The 22,809-nt window shown below is 36.8% G+C and overlaps 1 protein-coding gene across 2 annotated transcripts in view; it reads left to right on the forward strand.

Moving 5' to 3' along the window:
- LOC123546797 (fibroblast growth factor 18-like) overlaps positions 1–9,595 on the forward strand; it is a 56,567-nt gene extending 46,972 nt beyond the window's left edge. For both annotated transcript variants that reach the window (XM_045333362.2, XM_045333361.2), the window contains exon 5: positions 4,050–9,595. In XM_045333362.2, coding sequence (XP_045189297.2) covers positions 4,050–4,403 — 354 coding nt within the window. In that variant the 3' untranslated portion in view covers positions 4,404–9,595. The remainder of the gene's footprint in view (positions 1–4,049) is intronic.
- The last annotated feature ends 13,214 nt before the right edge of the window (positions 9,596–22,809 follow it).

The following is a 22,809-nucleotide window of genomic DNA, read 5'->3' on the forward strand; positions in this document are numbered from 1 at the left end:
AACTTCAATATCAAAATGTTCTCTGTTATGGCTTCAAGTCGATCGCTTGCCAAGGACATGGGTATCTTTTGTCATATACTGCAACTGTAAATTGTAGTAAAATTATATGTTCCATACACAAAACAATTAAATAAAAAGTGTGTACTAGAGTACAAATCATATCTGTCGTTATTATCAGATAGTTTTAACTTATGGGTTCACGGGGTTTGTGAAAAGGTGACATTGTTGTGGACAGTATGTTAATTACACCCTAATCATACTATCAGGTTTCCGTTAATGACATTTTTGTTAGCATTTTTCTTACGACACCGTGAAATTGTTCAGTATACTTAAATGTCTTTGATAAGCTTTTAACGTCATTTAGCATGTTTTGATAACGGTATAAGTTCATATTAGTACTTCAACAGCGTTTGACTTGCCGTCACAATTTGCTTATTTTGATTGTTCATAAAATTCATGTGCGGTCTAAGTGGATTATGAATAATGTTTTGCTTCAGTTAAGTCCTACGTACGAGTTAGAATCTCACTTTTTGTGTAGGTTCGCCGTAAAACCCAACTCACTCACTCACTTTGAATTTGAAACAGATGAGTCTTTGACATCTGTTACAGAGCGAGGTAGGGGAACACAGACATTTCATTTGGGAGTTTCAAAGAGTTTTTAAGGAATGAAAATCTTCGTGTATTTTTTGTTCGTTTAGAGTTTCAGTTTTATGGCGGTGATAATATTTGAGAATTTCTTCTTTAATCAGAGGATTGCAGAATCAGACATACAGTCAAACAAATGTACTTGCCATGTCTGTAAGTCGATATATATTTTGGTAAAAGAAATCGCCCACCCATCGTCTTTAGACAACAGTATCTATATACAACATACATATTTTCACCTGTCATACGTAAAACGGAAGAGTTTTTGCTTAACTTCCTGAAAGACACAAAGCTTTTTTTAGCAAAATTATGGGCTTGTTTAGTCCTAGTTGATCATATATGGTAACATGAAAGTGATGTATTATTTACAATACAGTGTATCAAATACAACTACAAGATCTTGCAAATGCATTTGTGTTTGGCAACGGAGTTTACTTACATGTTTATACAATAGCAAGGAAATTCAGTGTTCTGTTATTGTTTTATTAGGTTGTTTACTCTGAATGATGATCCCTAAAAGCAGTCTTAGGCTTGTTCATATTTCAATATGAACCATATATGTAATGTTGTCCCCATTCTTACTTGAAAAAAAAATTCGCTGCCCTTTAATACTGACATGTCAGAGCGAACAGATGTTTAGTTTAAATCTTTTGTAATGGGTTCTTCAGCATAGTCCCCTCATGTCATTACCATAGCAACTGCCAACACCATAGCCCCCTCTAATGTCGTTACCATGACAACTGCCAACACTATAGCCCCTCCCTCCCCCTAATATCTATACCATTGCAACTGCCAACATCATGGACTCAACTTATGTCGTTACCATGGCAACTGTCAACAACATTTTCCCATATTACCTTGTTACCTGGCAAATGCTAAACACATCCTACTAACATCTAAAATTTTACATTCTTATTCTTTTTATGATTTTCGTATTAATTGTATATATACTTAATCCTCACAGCTGCGAGAATAAAAAAAAAATACGTATTTAATTGAATACTAGTATAGAAATAGAAGATGCATAGTTTTGACACTTTTCGTGTTATTTAAGAACAATTGACGAGCACGGCGTTCATAGACTGATCAAATTGTAAAGTCGAGCTGTCAAAGAGAGTTGTTGTGGTGCACCTTCATACAACGAAGGTCTCAGGCCTACAAAACAAAAGAGAAAAAGACTATCACAGTTTTATTGTGGAAGTCGCTTCATTACGCTTTCACAAAGCATACATTAACCATGCCGTCAAAACATGTGTTTTGTCAATTTGTCAATGCAAACACCTGTCAGAAATCAAATATGTATCGCCAGTTGTTTATCTTTAGACATTTTCTTGTTTGAACAGAATTCATGTCAGTATTTTTTTTTTTTTTTTTTTTTGAAATTTAGCAGGACCATTTGTTGAAGTGCAAGATTAAATAATAAAAACATTACTTTTGTTTAAAGACATTTTAAAAGTCGGGTAAATACCCATAAACACTCCTACATTAAAGCTCAAGAGTTTTGATTGTGTTTTGGTCATAATGGAAGAGTGTCTTTTTTACATTAAACATATTATATTACCAGGATATAATTGTTTAAAATTGTACCACTAGACCATTCAGCAATTCTGAAAATAAATATTTTTGTTCGCAGTACGATTTCCAAAAATTAACGAAAAGATTCAAGTTTTGAAATATGTGTAATCAAAAGCATTCTTCTGTTTTAAATAAAGTTTCTTATCTCCAAGTAGGTTGTGCAAACATAGCTAGTTCGTGACTTTTTTTCCTTTTTTTACTATATGTAACATATATATCAATACTTCTTTAACCTTAAGGTAGTTTTGCACGTTCAGATCATTTTTTTTCTACAGTGTAGAATTTGATTAAATCCTGATTTATCAAAACTTTAGAATATACCTAGAAAATTCAGCAGATAAAAAAAAGATAGGGTCGTGTAAGGATTGTTACATTGTCGATGTAATGAATTTACTTACGGGTTGCCATTAATTCATAAAATGACGCCGAATCCTGTCCGGATAAATGACGTTACGCCATCACTTCCAGTTTATCAAACATGCAGAAATACCTTAATTGACAGATGTTATATTAATATATTTTACGACTTTGATACTGCTATGTAACATGTGTCTAGAGATGTTAAATACATTTTAAATACCGTTATCTGATTTGATTGTCCGATTACAAATTGTCGCAAAAGCGTTTATGGTAAACTTAAAACTTTGGCCAGTGAGATTGAATTTCATCGCTGAATACACGAAATTGTGAACGAACAAATTTAACATTTTATCAAGATTTCAGAACATATACCTTTCGTACAAAAATGCTATAAACACGCAATAAAGATTTACAGCTTTCATCTAGCTTTAATGTTTTGAAATATTTTCTCCCTGAAAAGATATTGATGTTGCATCACGGTCATGTACCGTATAAATATCCTCATCATTTCGGATTTGTGATAAAATTGAAGAAAACATTAAATAAAACGAAAATAACGAAACAAAAAAAAGCTTATCATCGAATACCAGTTAAGCCCTTTTCAATGTTTTGTTGAAAACTTTTACCCTGTTCATATTATCCAGTGTTTTGACTGTCTGCACAGATGATATGATATACCTTCCCCTACTATAAATCATTTCCCCTTACAACACTCTGTCATACGGACTTGCTCGTATAAATACAAAACGAAAAATGAACCATTTCCATATGCAAACTATCTATTTTATGTTAAGTTCTTGGGGGAATTTCTTACTTTCTTTTTACCTAAATGAGTGCGTCTCAATTTCAAAGCGTGTGGTCGTGAAAGTAAATGTTATTTTCCACACTGGTTTTTGGGGCAGGAGCAAGGTTGAATAATTTAAAATTTTCAACCATACAAAATGTGTTTATAAAAGGCAATACCCACTTTAAATTATACCCAGTATCAAGGAAAATTGTTAACATCACGCGAGCGCATTCCTCGTGTTATACCCGAAACTTGTAGCTGTATATAGTTACTATACTTTGCACGCATCACATACATATTTCATCAAACATACACTTCATGTGTTTTGAATGAAGTAGATGATTTGGGAAGTGTAGACAAAAAATACATTTAAACCCAATAATCTGAAACAGGATATACAGTTAAACTTCTTTGTTGGCTTATCTTCCTAATATTTTTGTTGCGCCGTTCGTTTGTTGTTGTTGTTGTTGTTTTTTCTTTTTGACGAAATATTTATGCAAAAAATGCAGTTCTTTAAAACAGCAATGTCTATTGTATATTTTTGTATTATTTATTATGTGTAGGCCTATGAACCACTTTCTACACATGAGTCGACCAATCTGCTTATTTGCAATAATTTGTAGCGCAGACACCACTGTTTTCGGGTTATCAGTATTAAGTGTGTTTTATTTTCTATTTTCAGACGAACGGCAAGTCAAAGCTATGTCAGTTCAAAGAGGAGTATTCCGACGACAAGTTTTACACACATTACAAAACAGCGGATACAACCAAAGACTGGTATTTAGGCTTTAAGAAAAATGGCAAACCGCTAAAGGGTACAGATATAAACAGATTTAATGTAAGAAATGAAGACTGTTTCAAATTTCAAAAGTTGCATCAAAATCGGACTTCTGAAACACAAGTTTGCCCTCCGGGCCAGGGAAATGGACCTAAGGGTGTCAATTTCTGTGATAACAATTTTTTGAACTTGGTTAAACCAAAAAGGAACAGAGTTCGTCATGACAATAAACACCACAAACGCCGGGGGAAAGGATGAACGTCTAGTGCATTATTTAGTGGAAATTTATTGAATTATTGGTGATATAAGCACCAAATGCCCAAGTATTTGTGAACGAGTTGATGACGTCAACGAGCTCGTGGCGTTTATTCGAAGTCACGTGATCAAATTTTATCACCGCAGTGTTCAACAAAGACAATACGTCAGTTCTTGGTCAGTAATATGTAACTAGTGACTATTAAAACAGTGTGATACATGTTTGGAATCGGGTTCACGTGAAAATACACACTCATTTACGAGATACAGTATTTCGATTAAACGGAATTCCTTAATACCATGGATAAACCAGGGACCTGGTCAGAGGTCAGTGTAAAAAAAGATTGTGCTGAAGTGGTGCTGAACATGTTGTGTTACTAGGAGCATTTCGAAGAGTTGATAGTCGATATTATGTGTAATATTTGTGTATAATTTAATATGAATGTATTATAAAACATCCACCATTTATATTGTATACTATGAGACATATATGTACATGTCTACAAATAATGAATTGTTACTAGGCCAGTAGCTTTTTCCAGACAGTCATACTTTTGTTAAGTTTTGTTTGAACGAAACAGTTAAACAGCTAACATGATGGTCATATGAGCCGTGCCATGAGAAAACCAACGTAGTGGGTTTGCGACCAGCATGGATCCAGACCAGCCTGCGCATCCGCGCAGTCTGGTCAGGATCCATGCTGTTCGCTTTCAAAGTCCATTGGAATTAGAGAAACTAATAGCGAACAGCATGGATCCTGACCAGACTGCGCGGATGCGCAGGCTGGTCTGGATCCATGCTGGTCGCAAACCCACTTTGTTGGTTTTCTCATGGCGCGGCTCATATTATAAAAAAATCGATAAATTATTACGTGACTACTTCTATAAATCACCGGTCCATAGCTTGTGATATATGACCGATTTAAAGTTCAAAACCGTATTTTGTCGGGCTAAAGTCAAAACTGAAAAAAAATATAACTAATTGAAATTCATTGCTGATATCGTATAATAAAAGACTTACTGACTGACTGACTTGCCATTCAATGGTCAAAATTATTGACAGTCAAACATCCAATAAGTGTATACTACCTCTTTTATTAAAAGACAACTCGTCTAAAAATATTTTCTGAACGGAAGTGGGATTAAATATATGCTAGTAAATCAATAACGTGATTTAATAGCAACATTTTGATTTTTCTCAACGTTTGTTCGGTGTTTTTTTTTGGTGCGTGTTTAATCTGTAAGAAAAAGGTCAAGTGTTTTCTTTGGTAAATGTAATTTCGTTAGATATCTTTAATCTTTAGTTTTTTCTCTTCAATATATTTCCTAGCCCATATATAAAGCAGCCACTTGCTTACAGTAACCAGTGAGCTAACTTTCTAAATCGACTTTAAACTCGTCTTAATAAGCTATCTGCCTTCAGCAGCCAGATTGTGTCTTGTTATTGACTGGCTTCTTATTACAGGGTTGACCATACTCCAGTTTTTTTTTAATTTTCAAGAGTAAATCCAGAGTTTTACTGCTTAAATGTTTCCTTTTTTTTTGAAGCCTTAATTAAATATTAATATTAGATATAAATCATTGTCTATAAAAGGAAGCACTATTAGCCAGCAGTAAATCTGTTACTAAGTAACGTCATGATGACAACTTTCTTAATACGCATGTAATCATATCCAATGTTTGTTAGAGTTGAAACTAAAGTAAATTTTGAAAGTTAGGGGTATATAAGTATATTTGTTTGAAAAAAAGTCTTCATTTTCAACTTTACTTTCTAGGTTATATGCGCTGTTTAAAGTTAGCAACACGAAAAACTTCTTTGATAAAATTTTGAAATATTTTGTTAAAATAATTATCATTATTGTTATAATTTACCCCTCATACACGTATGACTTAATTCATTTTTCTCGAACTATTTTGCGTTATAGTTTTTCTTTTTATACGAGTTACATTATAAGTCTAGAGAAAAACGGACGTGCCGTTACGTAAATTACATACTGGTATATACGTAGCACAAGATTTAATCGGTCACCTGGATTTATTCATATGTCGTCAACATGAGTTTGTAAATTTCAAATTTTAATCTCCAGTGTAATAACGAAATTAATTTTGATTAAAGTTTACTGAAAATTCCGCTTAGACTGATACAGAAATAAATATAATATATAAATAACATAATTTTGACATGCATCATCCGCAAAGAAGTAGTTGTATTTTACTAGTATTTTATTCATACCAGCTGACACAACAGTTCCTACTGCGCGCTCTTGAACAGATTTCCTCGCTATTTTTATGCTTTTCAGAGCTGACCATCATTACTGATTGGAATTAATTGTGTGAATACACTACTTAATCCGAGCGACGCGAGCTAAATCAAACATACATTGACGGCAAAAGTCAATAGAAACTATGCGTTCTACTAAAGTCCGTTTCAAAAAGTCACATTTTACAGGGTGACCGATTAGAACTTTGGCTAGTTGTATTTCCTAGGCACTACACAGATTCTCGAATAGGGTACTTCTATGGATCCCAGCTTCCCAACACATCAAGTGACTTTTAATCTGTACAATGGCATAGCTTTAACAATTTTAACGTTGCTGCTTATATGTTATAAAACAGTTTCCATTTGTTTGTTAACATGAAACAGAACTTGATCCATGCCTTTGTTTCCAGAAATCTACTGCACCGAGTGAAAATCTAAAAGAATTGTTACCAGTTACAAGGAAGTTTTATACATTACAGACATGGGGATGAATGTTGTTCAGTCGTATACTATAGCTTACCATGTAAACGTTGTTGTGTGGTGAAACTAGTGAATATCGTGCATTTGTCTTTATCATATTGCTGAATTTCATCTGCGATTGTAACGTACTACTTTACAGTGTAACGTATGTAACATAACTCTTCAATGTATGCGAAAACAGTACGACTAGGAGTTACATTTATAGTGTGGCTGTCACGTACCAAAAATTTTCCATCTATAACTTTAGTCTTTAGAAATTGCAATGCAATTACTATGAATTAGAAACTGTGTAGAAATAACAGTAACTTTTTTTTCTATGAATATCTATGAAAACATGACTAGAAATTGCAGTTATAATTTATTTAGGGATAACATATCTGATATAACAATAACACCATGACTTGAAATCACGATTACAGCATGACAAGGGATTACAAAATGTGTCAGTTATTTTTGCAAATAAAACATGACCTGAAATTACAATTATAAAAGATAAAGCAATTACAATAACAGCATGGCTAGAAATTACAAGTACAACATGACAAGGATATCAGTCGTGATTTCATGACAAAAGTTTCGTTTATGGTCAATGATTATAAAAATCATTTTTTTTCGAATCTCAGCTCATATCATCTTTTCATTATGTAACTTTAGTTTCGCTTATTATTCATACCTCAGTCCTTATCATTACTGAGGTGTACTAGTATATTTTCTTATTTAAGATTTGAATCTTTTTGATACTTGAATCTATATGATAATTTTAAGGCGAAAAGATGAGGGCGAACGGCAAACATGATTTTTGGAAGCAATGAAATTTGACTGCGGTCTACAGTCCAAAAGCCCTGACTTGAAGACCATACACTATTCAAGCGTAATGAACGTGCTATTTATATTCTTTTTAGCGATATCGGTAAACTTCTACATTATAGATGTATGTTATGTGATTAGATACATTGTCAAACGCGTGTGTGGTTTATTTGTTACGTAAGTTACAGGCATGGTAATAACACGATTTATACATGTATGTTTTAACTCTTACCCTGCTAAATTTTTATAATGAACTTCTATCAATTTGGACAGTGCCATTACCTGTTAAAAGGGGTGCCTACCAAAAAGATACTGACTGAATGACGAACAGTGCAGATCTTGACCAGACTGCACGGATGTGCAGGCTGATCATGATCTACACTGGTCGCAAAGGCAGAAATCAATCGTGTCCAGCATGATAGGAATTAAAACTGTAAAAAAAATGAGACTTTAACCGTATTAAAACATCCTTGAGTTGACCTTGTACTTTCTCTTTTTTTATCATATTAATGTTACTATCATTGTATCATTACATATCAAAACCATATCCATCGAGGGATGTCATGTAGTTTTAAATATTGTTTAAAACACATCTCCATACAGTGTTGATCAAGTAGTTTCTATTCAAACCATTTTACATTACTTTGATATTTCTAACTTTAAACTTTTATCTTAACGGTTACACTTGAAAAGTTCTTAAATAAATTCACTCATATCACCATGCATATCAAATGCATTTAAATTATAACCAGCGAACGAGTACCTCCTGATATTTTTGTGTGATATTTATGTAGTTTTGAATTATCTTTCATAAAATCGCTTTATTAATATTAAATTACACATATATTAATAGACAACAAATTATTTTGGTACTTAGAAGGAGCACGCCTGCAGTCATTTTGTGTTGATAGCATGACTTGACTTAATCTTATAATTAGATCGTTTTTGGCTATTTTTTTTTCTCCATTTGTGCACATACATGTATTTGATGACGTCAAACGAATTTCATGAATAGTACATGCATTTCTCTATTAATGCTCTGTTGCTATTGATTTTAGATTAATTTTGTACTTTATAAAACAACAAGAAATCCTTGTAAGAAACATTACTAAAGTAGTTTATGAAGGAATTGATCCAAACATTATACTTAACACACTGTTACGGAAATTACAGATATTTACGTTGTTATTTCAACTTTTCTGACTGTTACGGACATTACACAAATCTATACTGTAACACAGATGAGAAGCTATATATGTAAGTTATATTTAAATCATATGACATTGTTATTGTTGACATTGGTTGTTTTTACGTTTTTGTTTTATCTATTCAACGCATTGCAATATCATTACAATTCCATTTTTAACTGTACATAGATCCGCATACAATGTTACATAGTCTAAGTCGATGGGTTCAAGCGAAAATATTCTATCAGCCTCTTCATTTACGTGCAAATAAAATTTTTTCGCTTAAATCCTTCAAAGGTATATGCATATTGTATTGTATTGTACAGTGTCATCGTGTATGCCAAAGATAATATTTATTGAATCAAGATGTATATATTAATTGTCCCCAAAGTGTACTTATTTAAGCACGAAAAAGCGCACTGGTCGCCTAAATGAAATAAATTGTTACTTTAATATTTATAATTTATAGTTGTGTTGTAAATCCAGACTCCAAACGTCCTTTAAAATGTCAAGTATTTTGCCACTGGACGTTCCAAGGCAATACCCCAATGCGTTCTTCTTATGTATAAGTTGTCCTTGTATACTACTTGTTTCATTAAGTCTCTGTATTTCTGTGTACATGCAAATCATTCACACATGCATACATATACTGCTGTAGAGTCACGTTTTCGGAAACATGATAATTCCTGTTTGACCAATGCTCTTGTTTTTGTACTTGCAAATCCGTTGACACAAGTATGTAGCTTCTTAAATACCTACCTACTTGTTCCTTACAGCATTATCGTATAGTCCGAACGTGCAGAATTCCTGGACAGTCCGACCATTTACAAAAATATAGAATTAACATAGTTATTAAAAATCCACAGCATTACCTATTCATCTTTGAGTCTGAGCAAATATTTCGCATTATTCCTGCAACACGAAACTAGCATGTATCACATTTTCTCAGTCTTCGGCATAACAAATACATAATATATAGCTGTAACAATTCAGCTTCAAAAACTATGGTTCAGGCACGATCTATAATTCCTAAATATTTTCCTATGGTCATTAATTTTGAGACAAATTATTGCTCTTCAAGTATCCTATTTACTATTCTTACGTGATAGGCACACCTATTATACCCTTGACATTGCACATGGTTTAACTAGACGCTGGAGCCTTGACATTGCCTATGGTGCACGTGGACTCTGTTCTTGACATTGCCTTTAGTCCGCTTTGACATTGCCTATGGTGTTCATATACGCTGTCACTTTGTCATTGCCTGTGGTGTACGTATGGTGTACTCTGTGTCCTTGACATTGCCTGTAGTCTCTATACACGCCGTCACTTTGACATTGCCTATGGCGTACATGGACTCTGTCCTTGACATTGCCTATAGTGTACGTACAAGCTGTCGCTTTGACACTGCCTACGATGCACTTGAACTCTGTGAACTTGACATTGTCTATGGTCTACGTACACGTTGTCGCTTTCACATTGCCTATCGTCTACTAATACGTTGTCGCTTTGATAATGTCTATGGTGTACGCATACCCTGTGTCCTTGACATTGTCTACGGTCTAAGTAGAAGCTGTGACCATGAGATTGCCTGTAGTTCACGAAGATGCGATACCCTATGGTCTACGTACAAAGATAAAAACTAACTGAAACTGTAGCAACACTTAGTTCATATACGGGGAAACTTTCGGCTACTGTTCCTATAGTTAAAAAAATCAAACAAGATATCTCGGGAGCACAGAACGCAGCCAACCTGTCTGTCTGCGTGTATCAGTGAGAGGCAATGAAATGCGCAGCTATCCCCCACGTCCACTAGGAACCTGTTTGTCTGCGTATATCAGTGAGAGGCAATGAAATGCGCATCTATCTCTCACGTCCACTAGGAACCTGTTTGTCTGCGTGTATCAGTGAGAGGCAATGAAATGCGTATTTATCAGCTATCCCTCACGTCCACTAGGAATCTGTTTGTCTGCGTGTATCAGTGAGAGGCAATGAAATGCGCAGCTATCCCTCACGTCCACTAGGAACCTGTTTGTCTGCGTGTATCAGTGAGAGGCAATGGAATGCGCATCTATCTCTCACGTCCACTAGGAACCTGTTTGTCTGCGTGTATCAGTGAGAGGCAATGGCATGCGCAGATATCCCTCACGTCCACTAGGAACCTGTTTGTCTGCGTGTATCAGTGAGAGGCAATGAAATGCGCACCTATCCCTCACGTCCACTAGGAACCTGTTTGTCTGCGTGTATCAGTGAGAGGCAATGAAATGCGCAGCTATCCCTCACGTCCACTAGGAACCTGTTTGTCTGCGTGTATCAGTGAGAGGCAATGAAATGCGCAGCTATCCCCCACGTCCACTAGGAACCTGTTTGTCTGCGTGTATCAGTGAGAGGCAACTGAATGCGCATCTATCCCTCACATCCACTAGGAACCTGTTTGTCTGCGTTTATCAGTGAGAGGCAATGAAATGCGCATCTATCCCTCACGTCCACTAGGAACCTGTTTGTCTGCGTGTATCAGTGAGAGGCAATGAAATGCGCATATATCCCTCACGTTCACTAGGAACCTGTTTGTCTGCGTGTACCAGTGAGCGATAATAAAATGCGCGTCTATCCCTCACATCCACTAGGAACCTGTTTGTCCGGTGTATCAGTGAGAGGCAATGAAATGCGCATCTATCCCTCAAGTCCACTAGGAACGTGTTTGTCTGCGTGTATCAGTGAGAGGCAATGACATGCGCATCTATCCCTCATGTCCACTAGAAACCTGTTTGTCTGCGTGTATCAGTGAGAGGCAATGAAATGCGCAGCTATCCTCCACGTCCACTAGAAACGGGTCGAATTGTTAGTGCGGAAAAAACATAAGACGGTCTGGGTAATAGATAAACCAAAATCTGCGAAAGTCTATGCTACAATACTCCATTGGATTTCCCGCACTAGGCAGGGTTACAGCAACTTTGTACAGAATCTCATCAGATACCAATGTTATCGATAAGGTTACTACACCTTTGCTACCAAATACTGGACAAGGTTACTACACCTCGGGTACACATGTACTTGACAAGGTTATTACACTTTCGATACCCAATTACTGGACAAGGTTATTACACCTGAATACTCAAGTACTGGACAAGGTTACTACACTTGGATACACATGTACTAGACAAGGTTACTACACCTTGATACCCAAATACTGGACAAGGTTACTACATCTCGATGCCCAAATACTGGACAAGGTTATTATACCTGGATACACATGCACTAGACAAAGTTATTACACCTTTGATACCCAAATACTGTACAAGGTTACTACACCTGGATACACATGCACTAGACAAGGTTACTACACCTTGATATCCAAATACTGGACAAGGTTATTACACCTTTGATACCCAAATACTGGACAAAATTACTACACTTTGGATACCCAAGTACTAAACAAGGTTACTACACCTGGATACCCAAGTACTAGACAAGGTTACTACACCTGGATACCCAAGTACTGGACAAGGTTATTACACCTTAAATACCAAATACTGGATAAGGTTACTACACCTTTGATACCCAAATACTGGACAAGGTTACAACACCTTTGATACCCAAATAATGGACAAGGTTACTACACCTTTGATATCCAAATACCCAAATACTAGACAAGGTTACTATACCTCGGATACCCATGTACAAAACAAGATTACTAAACCTGGATACCAAAGCACTGGACAAGGTTACTTCACCTCGGATACCCATGTACACGACAAGGTTACTACAACTTTGATACCAAAATACTGGACAAGGTAACTACACCTGGATACCCATTTACTAAACAAAGATACTACACCTTTTAAATCTAAATATTGGACAAGGTTACTACATCTCGGATACCCATGTACTAAATAAGGTTACTACACCTTTGATACCCAAATACTGGACAATGTTACTGCACCTCGAATTCCCATGTACTGTTCAAAGTTTGTTACAACTTTGATACCCAAGAACTGGACAAGGGTAATACACATGGGATACCCATGTACTGCACAAGGTTATTACACCTTGGATACCCATTTACTGGACAAGGTCACTACACTTTAGATACCCATGTACTGGACAAATTTACTACACAGGGAATACCCAAGTATTGGACAAGGTCACTACACTTTAGATACCCATGTACTGAACAAATTTACTGCACCTGGAATACCCAAGTACTGGACAAGGTGACTACACTTTCGATACCAATGTAATGGACAAATTTACTATACCTGGAATTCCCAGTTTCTGGACAAGGTCACTACACTTTAGGCACCCATGTTTTGGAAAATTTACTACACCTGGAATACCCAAGTACTGGACAAGGTCACCACACTTTAGATACCAATGTACAGGACAAATTTACTTCATCTCGAATACCCAAGTACTAGACAAGGTCACCACACTTTAGATACCCATGTACAGGACAAATTTACTTCATCTCGAATACTCAAGTACTAGACAAGGTTACCACACTTTAGATACCAATGTACTGGACAAATTACTACACCTCGAATACCCAAGTAAAAGACAAGGTCACCACACTTTAGATACCCATGTACTGGACAATTTACTACACCTGGAATACCCAAGTACTGGACAAGGTCACCACACTTTAGATACCCATGTACTGGACAAATTTACTACACGTCGAATACTCAAGTAATGGACAAGGTCACCACACTTTAGATACCCATGTACAGGACAAATTACTACACCTCGAATACCCAAGTACTAGACAAGGTCACCACACTTTAGATACCCATATACAGGACAAATTTACTACATCTCGAATACCCAAGTACTGGACAAGGTCACAACACTTTAGATACCCATGTACTGGACAATTTACTACACCTCGAATACCCAAGTAATGGACAAGGTCAGCACACTTTAGATACCCATGTACAGGACAAATTACTACATCTCGAATACCCAAGTACTAGACAAGGTCACCACACTTTAGATACCCATGTACAGGACAAATTACTACACCTCAATTACCCAAGTACTGGACAAGGTCACCACACTTTAGATACCCATGTATTGGACAAATTTACTACACCTTGAATACCCAAGTACTGGACAAGGTCACCACACTTTAGATACCCATGTACAGGACAAATTTACTACACCTGGAATACCCAAGTACTAGACAAGGTCACCACACTTTAGATACCCATGTACAGGACAAATTTACTACACCTCGAATACCCAAGTACTAGACAAGGTCACCACACTTTAGATACCCATGTACAGGACAAATTTACTACACCGAATACCCAAGTACTAGACAAGGTCACACACTTTAGATACCCATGTACGGACAAATTTACTACACTCGAATACCAAGTAATGGACAGGTCACACACTTTAGATACCCATGTACAGGACAATTTACTACATCTCAATACCCAAGTACTAGACAAGGTCACCACACTTTAGATACCCATGTACAGGACAAATTACTACACCTCAATTACCCAAGTACTAGACAAGGTCACCACACTTTAGATACCCATGTATTGGACAAATTTACTACACTTTGAATACCCAAGAACTGGACAAGGTAACCAAATTTTAGATACCCATGTATTGGACAAATTTACTACACCTCGAATACCCAAGTACTTGACAAGGTCACCACACTTTAGATACCCATGTACAGGACAAATTACTACACCTCGAATACCCAAGTACTTGACAAGGTCAACACACTTTAGATACCAATGTACAGGACAAATTTACTACACCTCGAATGCCCAAGTACTTGACAAGGTCACCACACTTTAGATACCCATGTACAGGACAGATTTACTACACCTCGAATACCCAAGTACTGGACAAAGTCACCACACTTTAGATACCCATGTACAGGACAAATTTACTACATTTCGAATACCCAAGTACTGGACAAGGTCACCACACTTTAGATACCCATGTACTGGACAGATTTACTACACCTCGAATACCCAAATACTGGACAAGGTCACCACACTTTAGATACCCATGTACAGGACAAATTTTATAACACCTCGAATACCCAAGTACTAGACAAGGTCACCACACTTTAGATACCCATGTACTGGACAAATTTACTACACCTCGAATACCCAAGTACTGGACAAGGACACCACACTTTAGATACCCATGTATTGGACAAATTTGCAACACTTCGAACACCCAAGTACTAGACAAGGTCACCACACTTTAGATACCCATGTATTGGACAAATTTACTACACTTTGAATACCCAAGTACTAGACAAGGTCACCACACTTTAGATACCCATGTACAGGACAAATTTACTACACCTCGAATACCCAAGTACTAGACAAGGTCACCACACTTTAGATACCCATGTATTGGACAAATTTACTTCACTTCGAATACCCAAGTACTGGACAAGGTCACCACACTTTAGATACCCATGTACAGGACAAATTTACTACACCTCGAATACCCAAGTACTGGACAAGGTCACCACACTTTAGATACCCATGTAGTGGACAAATTACTACACCTTGAACACCCAAGTACTAGACAAGGTCACCACACTTTAGATACCCATGTATTGGACAAATTTACTACACCTTGAATACCCAAGTACTGGACAAGGTCACCACACTTTAGATACCCATGTATTGGACAAATTTACTACACCTCGAATACCCAAGTACTTGACAAGGTCACCACACTTGAGATACCCATGTACAGGACAAATTACACCTCGAATACCCAAGTACTTGACAAGGTCATCACACTTTAGATACCCATGTACAGGACAAATTTACTACACCTCGAATGCCCAAGTACTTGACAAGGTCACCACACTTTAGATACCAATGTACAGGACAGATTTACTACACCTCGAATACCCAAGTACTGGACAAGGTCACCACACTTTAGATACCCATGTACAGGACAGATTTACTACACCTCGAATACCCAAGTACTGGACAAGGTCACCACACTTTAGATACCCATGTACAGGACAAATTTACTACACCTCGAATACCCAAGTACTTGACAAGGTCACCACACTTGAGATACCCATGTACAGGACAAATTACTACACCTCGAATACCCAAGTACTTGACAAGGTCACCACACTTTAGATACCCATGTATTGGACAAATTTACTACACCTCGAATACCCAAGTACTGGACAAGGTCACCACACTTTAGATACCCATGTATTGGACAAATTTACTACACCTCGAATACCCAAGTACTTGACAAGGTCACCACACTTGAGATACCCATGTACAGGACAAATTACTACACCTCGAATACCCAAGTACTTGACAAGGTCACCACACTTGAGATATCCATGTACAGGACAGATTTACTACACCTCGAATGCCCAAGTACTTGACAAGGTCACCACACTTTAGATACCCATGTACAGGACAGATTTACTACACCTCGAATGCCCAAGTACTTGACAAGGTCACCACACTTTAGATACCCATGTACAGGACAGATTTACTACACCTCGAATGCCCAAGTACTTGACAAGGTCACCACACTTTAGATACCCATGTACAGGACAGATTTACTACACCTCGAATACCCAAGTACTGGACAAGGTCACCACACTTTAGATACCCATGTACAGGACAGATTTACTACACCTCGAATACCCAAGTACTGGACAAGGTCACCACACTTTAGATACCCATGTACAGGACAGATTTACTACACCTCGAATACCCAAGTACTGGACAAGGTCACCACACTTTAAATACCCATGTACAGGACAAATTTACTACATTTCGAATACCCAAGTACTAGACAAGGTCACCACACTTTAGATACCCATGTATTGGACAAATTTACTACACCTCGAATACCCAAGTACTGGACAAGGTCACCACACTTTAGATACCCATGTATTGGACAAATTTACTACACCTCGAATACCCAAGTACTGGACAAGGTAACCACACTTTAGATACCCATGTATTGGACAAATTTACTACACCTTGAATACCCAAGGAGTAGACACGGTCACCAGACTTTAGATACCCATGTACAGGACAAAATTACTACACCTTGAATACCCAAGTACTTGACAGGGTCACCACACTTTAGATACCCATGTATTGGACAAATTTGCTACATCTCGAATACCCAAGTACTAGACAAGGTCACCACACTTTAGATACTCATGTACAGGACAAATTTACTACACCTGGAATACCCAAGTACTGGACAAGGTCACCACACTTTAGATACCCATGTAGTGGGCAAATTACTACACCTTGAATACCCAAGTACTAGACAAGGTCACCACACTTTAGATACCCATGTATTGGACAAATTTACTACACCTTGAATACCCAAGTACTGGACAAGGTCACCACACTTTAGATACCCATGTATTGGACAAATTTACTACACCTTGAATACCCAAGTACTGGACAAGGTCACCACACTTTAGATACCCATGTACAGGACAAATTTACTACACCTCAAATACCCAAGTACTGGACAAGGTCACCACACTTTAGATACCCATGTACAGGATAAATTTACTACACCGCGAATACCCAAGTACTAGACAAGGTCACCACACTTTAGATACCCATGTATTGGACAAATTTACTACACCTCGAATACCCAAGTACTGGACAAGGTCACCACACTTTAGATATCCATGTACTGGACAAATTTACTACACCTCGAATACCCAAGTACTGGACAAGGTCACCAAATTTTAGATACCCATGTACTGGACAAATTTACTACACCTCGAATACCCAAGTACTGGACAAGGTCACCACACTTTAGATACCCATGTACTGGACAAATTTACTACACCTCGAATACCCAAGTACTAGACAAGGTCACCAAATTTTAGATACCCATGTATTGGACAAATTTACTACACCTGGAATACCCAAGTACTTGACAAGGTCACCACACTTTAGATACCCATGTATTGGAAAAATTTACTACACCTTGAATACCCAAGTACTAGACAAGGTCACCACACGTTAGATACCCATGTATTGGACAAATTTACTACATCTCGAATACCTAAGTACTTGACAAGGTCACCACACTTTAGATACCCATTTTATGCCCGTCGGATAGCAAAGTACTGGGCAAGGTCACTACACTTTAGATACCCATGTAAATTGACAAGGTTACAGCATCCACAGTTCTCTCTTGGACTTTCTCGTACTAGGACAATGTTCATTTTAAGATATTTGACCATGGCAAAAATGCAACACCCGATTTTGTGGAATTTGATGCATCTTTGTTAACATTGCAACGTAGAAAGTAAATTATTTTGCCATATTTTTGAAACTACGATCTCTTGATTTCACTGATGAGCACAAACGAAAATTATAGAATCAGTGTATATTGAGAATTGATTGTGTTCTACGCTATGTTATTTCACAATGCAGTGCAACGAAAAGAATGACTATGAATAAACAGAATTTCAAGATATCATGTATTTGAATTGAATGAATGTAGTTGATAATTTGTTTATAATTTTCCAAAAGATTGCTCGTTCTGATTCGACGAACACCAGGCATTTTATATATTCATCATAGTAATATTTCATGGTGAGTTTTTCACAGCATGAAATAAGCTTTGCCATAAATAAAATATGGGTTTGATAAAATAATGTAAAAAAGTGCTGTAGTGAAATATTGTCCGTCATAGCCAACAAAATCGGACTGCTGGACACCAGTAAAACAAATGAGAATTTGTCGGTCAACGTTCATGGTCCTTGTCCTAAAGTGACCTCGGGGAGGTAATTAATTATGGACATCATAAAATACACCACACAGAATACCTTTGTCTTGCGCGACATAATCCGTATCGTTTTATGCCTATTTATTTTAGTTCAGTTCGTTTATAACACCTACATTTTTTTATAATGAGAATATACAATTTCTTATTCCTAATTTGTGTGTTCAGAGCTATATATTGTTGGCATTAATCATTTTCGTTAATGTATCTGATTTGCCATTTCTGTGTCACATTGTAACAACTGTCAGGAAAAAAAAAAACAAGAAGATATTCCCACAAGTTGAGTTTCTGTTTTTCGCATTTTTGTCCCAGTTTATTAGACTGTAATAGTACAATGTAATTTTTTCAGGATCTAAGATAAAATTAATTAAATAAAGAAATAAGAATGGAAGGGTCGCAGTTGTGTTACCAAAGAGATAATGTATTTGTCTTATGTTTTTGCCTGTTTGATAGAAGCGTCTCAGCCAGCAAGCGAGATCTGTTTGATAGAAGCGTCTCAGCCAGCAAGCGAGAACAAAGACGCGAAACAAAATTCAAAATGCATTTTTTTTCTTTTATTCCTTATAATGTCTATTTAAGGTTTCAAAGTTTACAATTATATAATAGTAAACTTTAAGTTGCTGATATCTGGTTAAGTACATTTATAACACTTTCAGCAGGGGAACCGGAAGTTGAGTTGCTAATGCAGTGCCCTAAGTGAACGTACGATATTAGGACTTGAAACATTGCGGATATTTAATTTTCAAAATCGAACGTTGGATATAAGAGTTTTTATTTGAAGTGCATCATGCGCTAAGATGTGCAATCTTTAAACCTTACCCTGCTAAATTTATATAATGAACTTGTCCACCTTTCAATTTGGACAGTACCATTAACAGTTAAAAGGGGCGCTTACTAAAAATATACTGACTGAATAGCGAACAGTGTAGATCCTGATCAGACTGTACGGATGTGCAAGCTGATCATGATCTACACTGGTCGCAAATGCAGAATCAATCGTGTCCAGCATGATAAGGGTTAGGCAACATAATGTTTCTATCTGTTAGTAAAATATATTTGATATAACTACAATAAACACAAAATCATAATTTATTATCAGACAGGTAGCAAGAGAACAGATCGAGACAATATGGTTGACACAAAAGTAAAATATTCCACCCGAACAAAATACTACACTAGATTATATAAGGAACTGAAAGCACCTCAAGATATATGACCAATGCTTAAAATCAGATCCACTCATAGTACTACTAGAACTTTAATCGTATCAAGACATGATTACACATGAAACAAAATTTAACACCAGGAACATAATTGGGTCCTGTTAAAACACCACACACAAAAATAGCCCTTAAATTGCTTTTCAAAAAAAGTGCAGATGACATACAGTCAATTATGAATAAGTAATTGGTTGCGAACCTGTTGAGTTTCTTTGCCTCATGAACGAAGCTGCTACGTTTGAGCCGAGGTTTGGTGTAGCCATCTAGCTTGGCTTTCATGGGATGGTCTTGAAAAGACTGGAACTTCTCTGCTTGAAGCAGGACCTTTGCATGTCTCCTGTTTTGTAACGGCTGTGTGCCTGTTAGCTTCTCCATAAAGGAGATTGGTGTAGACTTTGTAGCACCTGTCATGATCCGAAAATATTATCTATTCCATTCGAAAACATGTGGAATATTTCATCATCCACCAATCAAAATGTTCAGTTTTAACCAGCTATTAAATGACCTTCATCCCAGATATTACAGGAAGTCAAGGTTAAATAAATACCGGCCTACGGCCGGAAAATGCTTGAACTTTCTCCTAGTCATTACGGCTTTTTTATATAACATTTTGCCTCTGAAGAGAATTTCCAGAATGACAAACCTGTACAAATATATGAATATTTTATAAAAAAAGATACAGAATAACAAGACTGTAGTTAATTTTGAACACAAAGAGTATCCCCTGTTGGTTTCGTTCCAAGAAAATATTGGTAAAAAAAAACGATAGGCCTAATGCTTTACAACCTTTACAATACCTGAACAACAACTTTTATATTGGTATTTAATTAAACAGTCTGCCGATCTTTTATGTCTGCAGTATTAAATGAGCCGCACCATGAGAAAACCAACATAGTGCATTTGCATCCGCGCAGTCTGGTCAGGATCCATGTTGTTCGCTAACGGTTTCTCTTATTGCAATAGGCTTTGAAAGCGAACAGCATGCCTCCTGACCAGACAGTGCGGATGCGCAGACTGGTCTGGATCCATGCTGGTCGCAAAAGCACTATGCTGGTTTTCTCATGGTGAGTCTGAAATAAGTAATTGTGTGCATGAATCAGGTTCATATTTAGTGTAACTGTGTAGCTAACATCCAAACATGCTGGTGATAGTGTAGGACACTTAATTTAACTGAAACATATTTTTGCATACCTATTAGTCGTAAATCAGTTTTTCTCGTGAATTGTAACAAAATTAAAATATACAATTCGCAGTTTTATTCCTTCACTTCTTGAGACGGAATACAAACAGAACCTAAAAGACACGCTTGACAGATCGAACCGAACGAACTATACACGGGATAACTACGAAAATCTACGTCGATTGCAGTTTCTCGGACATTGCGCCGGCTAATGAATATTCATTGCAAAGGCACATTGCCCTTTCTGTTGAGCACTCTAGACAAATGGCTGCCTTGGCGTAAACACGTGTGTGTAATTCCCGTACTGTGTACCCTCTACAGAGATATGTTGGCATATGAAATATCCTACATGCACTGCAACATTTATTACACAGATCTTTGTTACACAGGGTACTAAGGATGATACATTCGTATTATGTTTGCAACTCTTGAAAATATGTTACATAATTTATTATATAACCTATATATCCTTTCCGCAGCCTTAACGTACTAAAACGTATTAGCGTCTGATGGCCCTTTCACGCTCCCGTAGAAACAACATTTATTACACGAAACTTAATTTGAAAATATTTCTGAAATGTCTAGGTCTGCAGCTCTCAAATACGGTTATATCTTACATCTGAGGCGTATACTGACACTCTCAGACAACATCAAAAATGATATTTTGAGCGATTTGATGAAGTTCCAAAATTATCAATGTACCCTTGGTCCGTTACGGACCCCTGTGGATTTGTGTTTATCCCGAGCTCAAATATTTTTTCATAGATTAAAAGCTGACATGCTGTATAAAGCCAAGGTAATTTCAATTCGTAATAAAGTACTGAAAATTGGCTCCCCAATAGCAAAAAAAAAAAAAAAGGAAGTGCACGCGCATATATTTAGACGGCGTGACCCCTGCGCGTGACCCCTATCTGCGAATCAAAATACGGCTTACGTCATTTTATGTGTTGTCAAAAACATACATATGCCTGGCGAGATTGCATAAATATGTGCTGGCCGTCCTAAGGTTATTGCCATCGTATAAGGGAATTATAAATAGCATGTCATGTATAAAAAAAAAATATAAATTTATTTTATTTTATTTTATTTTGTTGCGTCGCACCGAAACATTTTAGAGGTCCTATGGCGACCTTCCAGCTTTGATGGTGGAGGAAGACCATAAGCGCCCCTCCGTGCATTATTGTATCACGGCCGTGCACCTGGATAGAACCATCGACCTTCCGTAAGCCAGCTCTTCACATAATGAGGCTCGAACCCACATTGGTGAGGGGCAAGTGATATCACGTAGTTTACGTTTTATCCAGCATTGGTCAAGGAAGTCACTACCAGATTCAGGAAAAAATTCGGTATGAAATGAATTTTATCGAAAAAAACGAGCTAAAATAACAAGAAAAGACCTCCATTGTTAATTGCGTATATGCCTACAGTAGCTTATTAAACAGAGCGAAATATAATGCTTGTGCATTTATACAAAAATC

The sequence above is a fragment of the Mercenaria mercenaria genome, chromosome 9 (assembly GCF_021730395.1).
Source record: "Mercenaria mercenaria strain notata chromosome 9, MADL_Memer_1, whole genome shotgun sequence".
In the NCBI taxonomy this organism is placed as follows: Eukaryota; Metazoa; Mollusca; class Bivalvia; order Venerida; family Veneridae; genus Mercenaria; species Mercenaria mercenaria.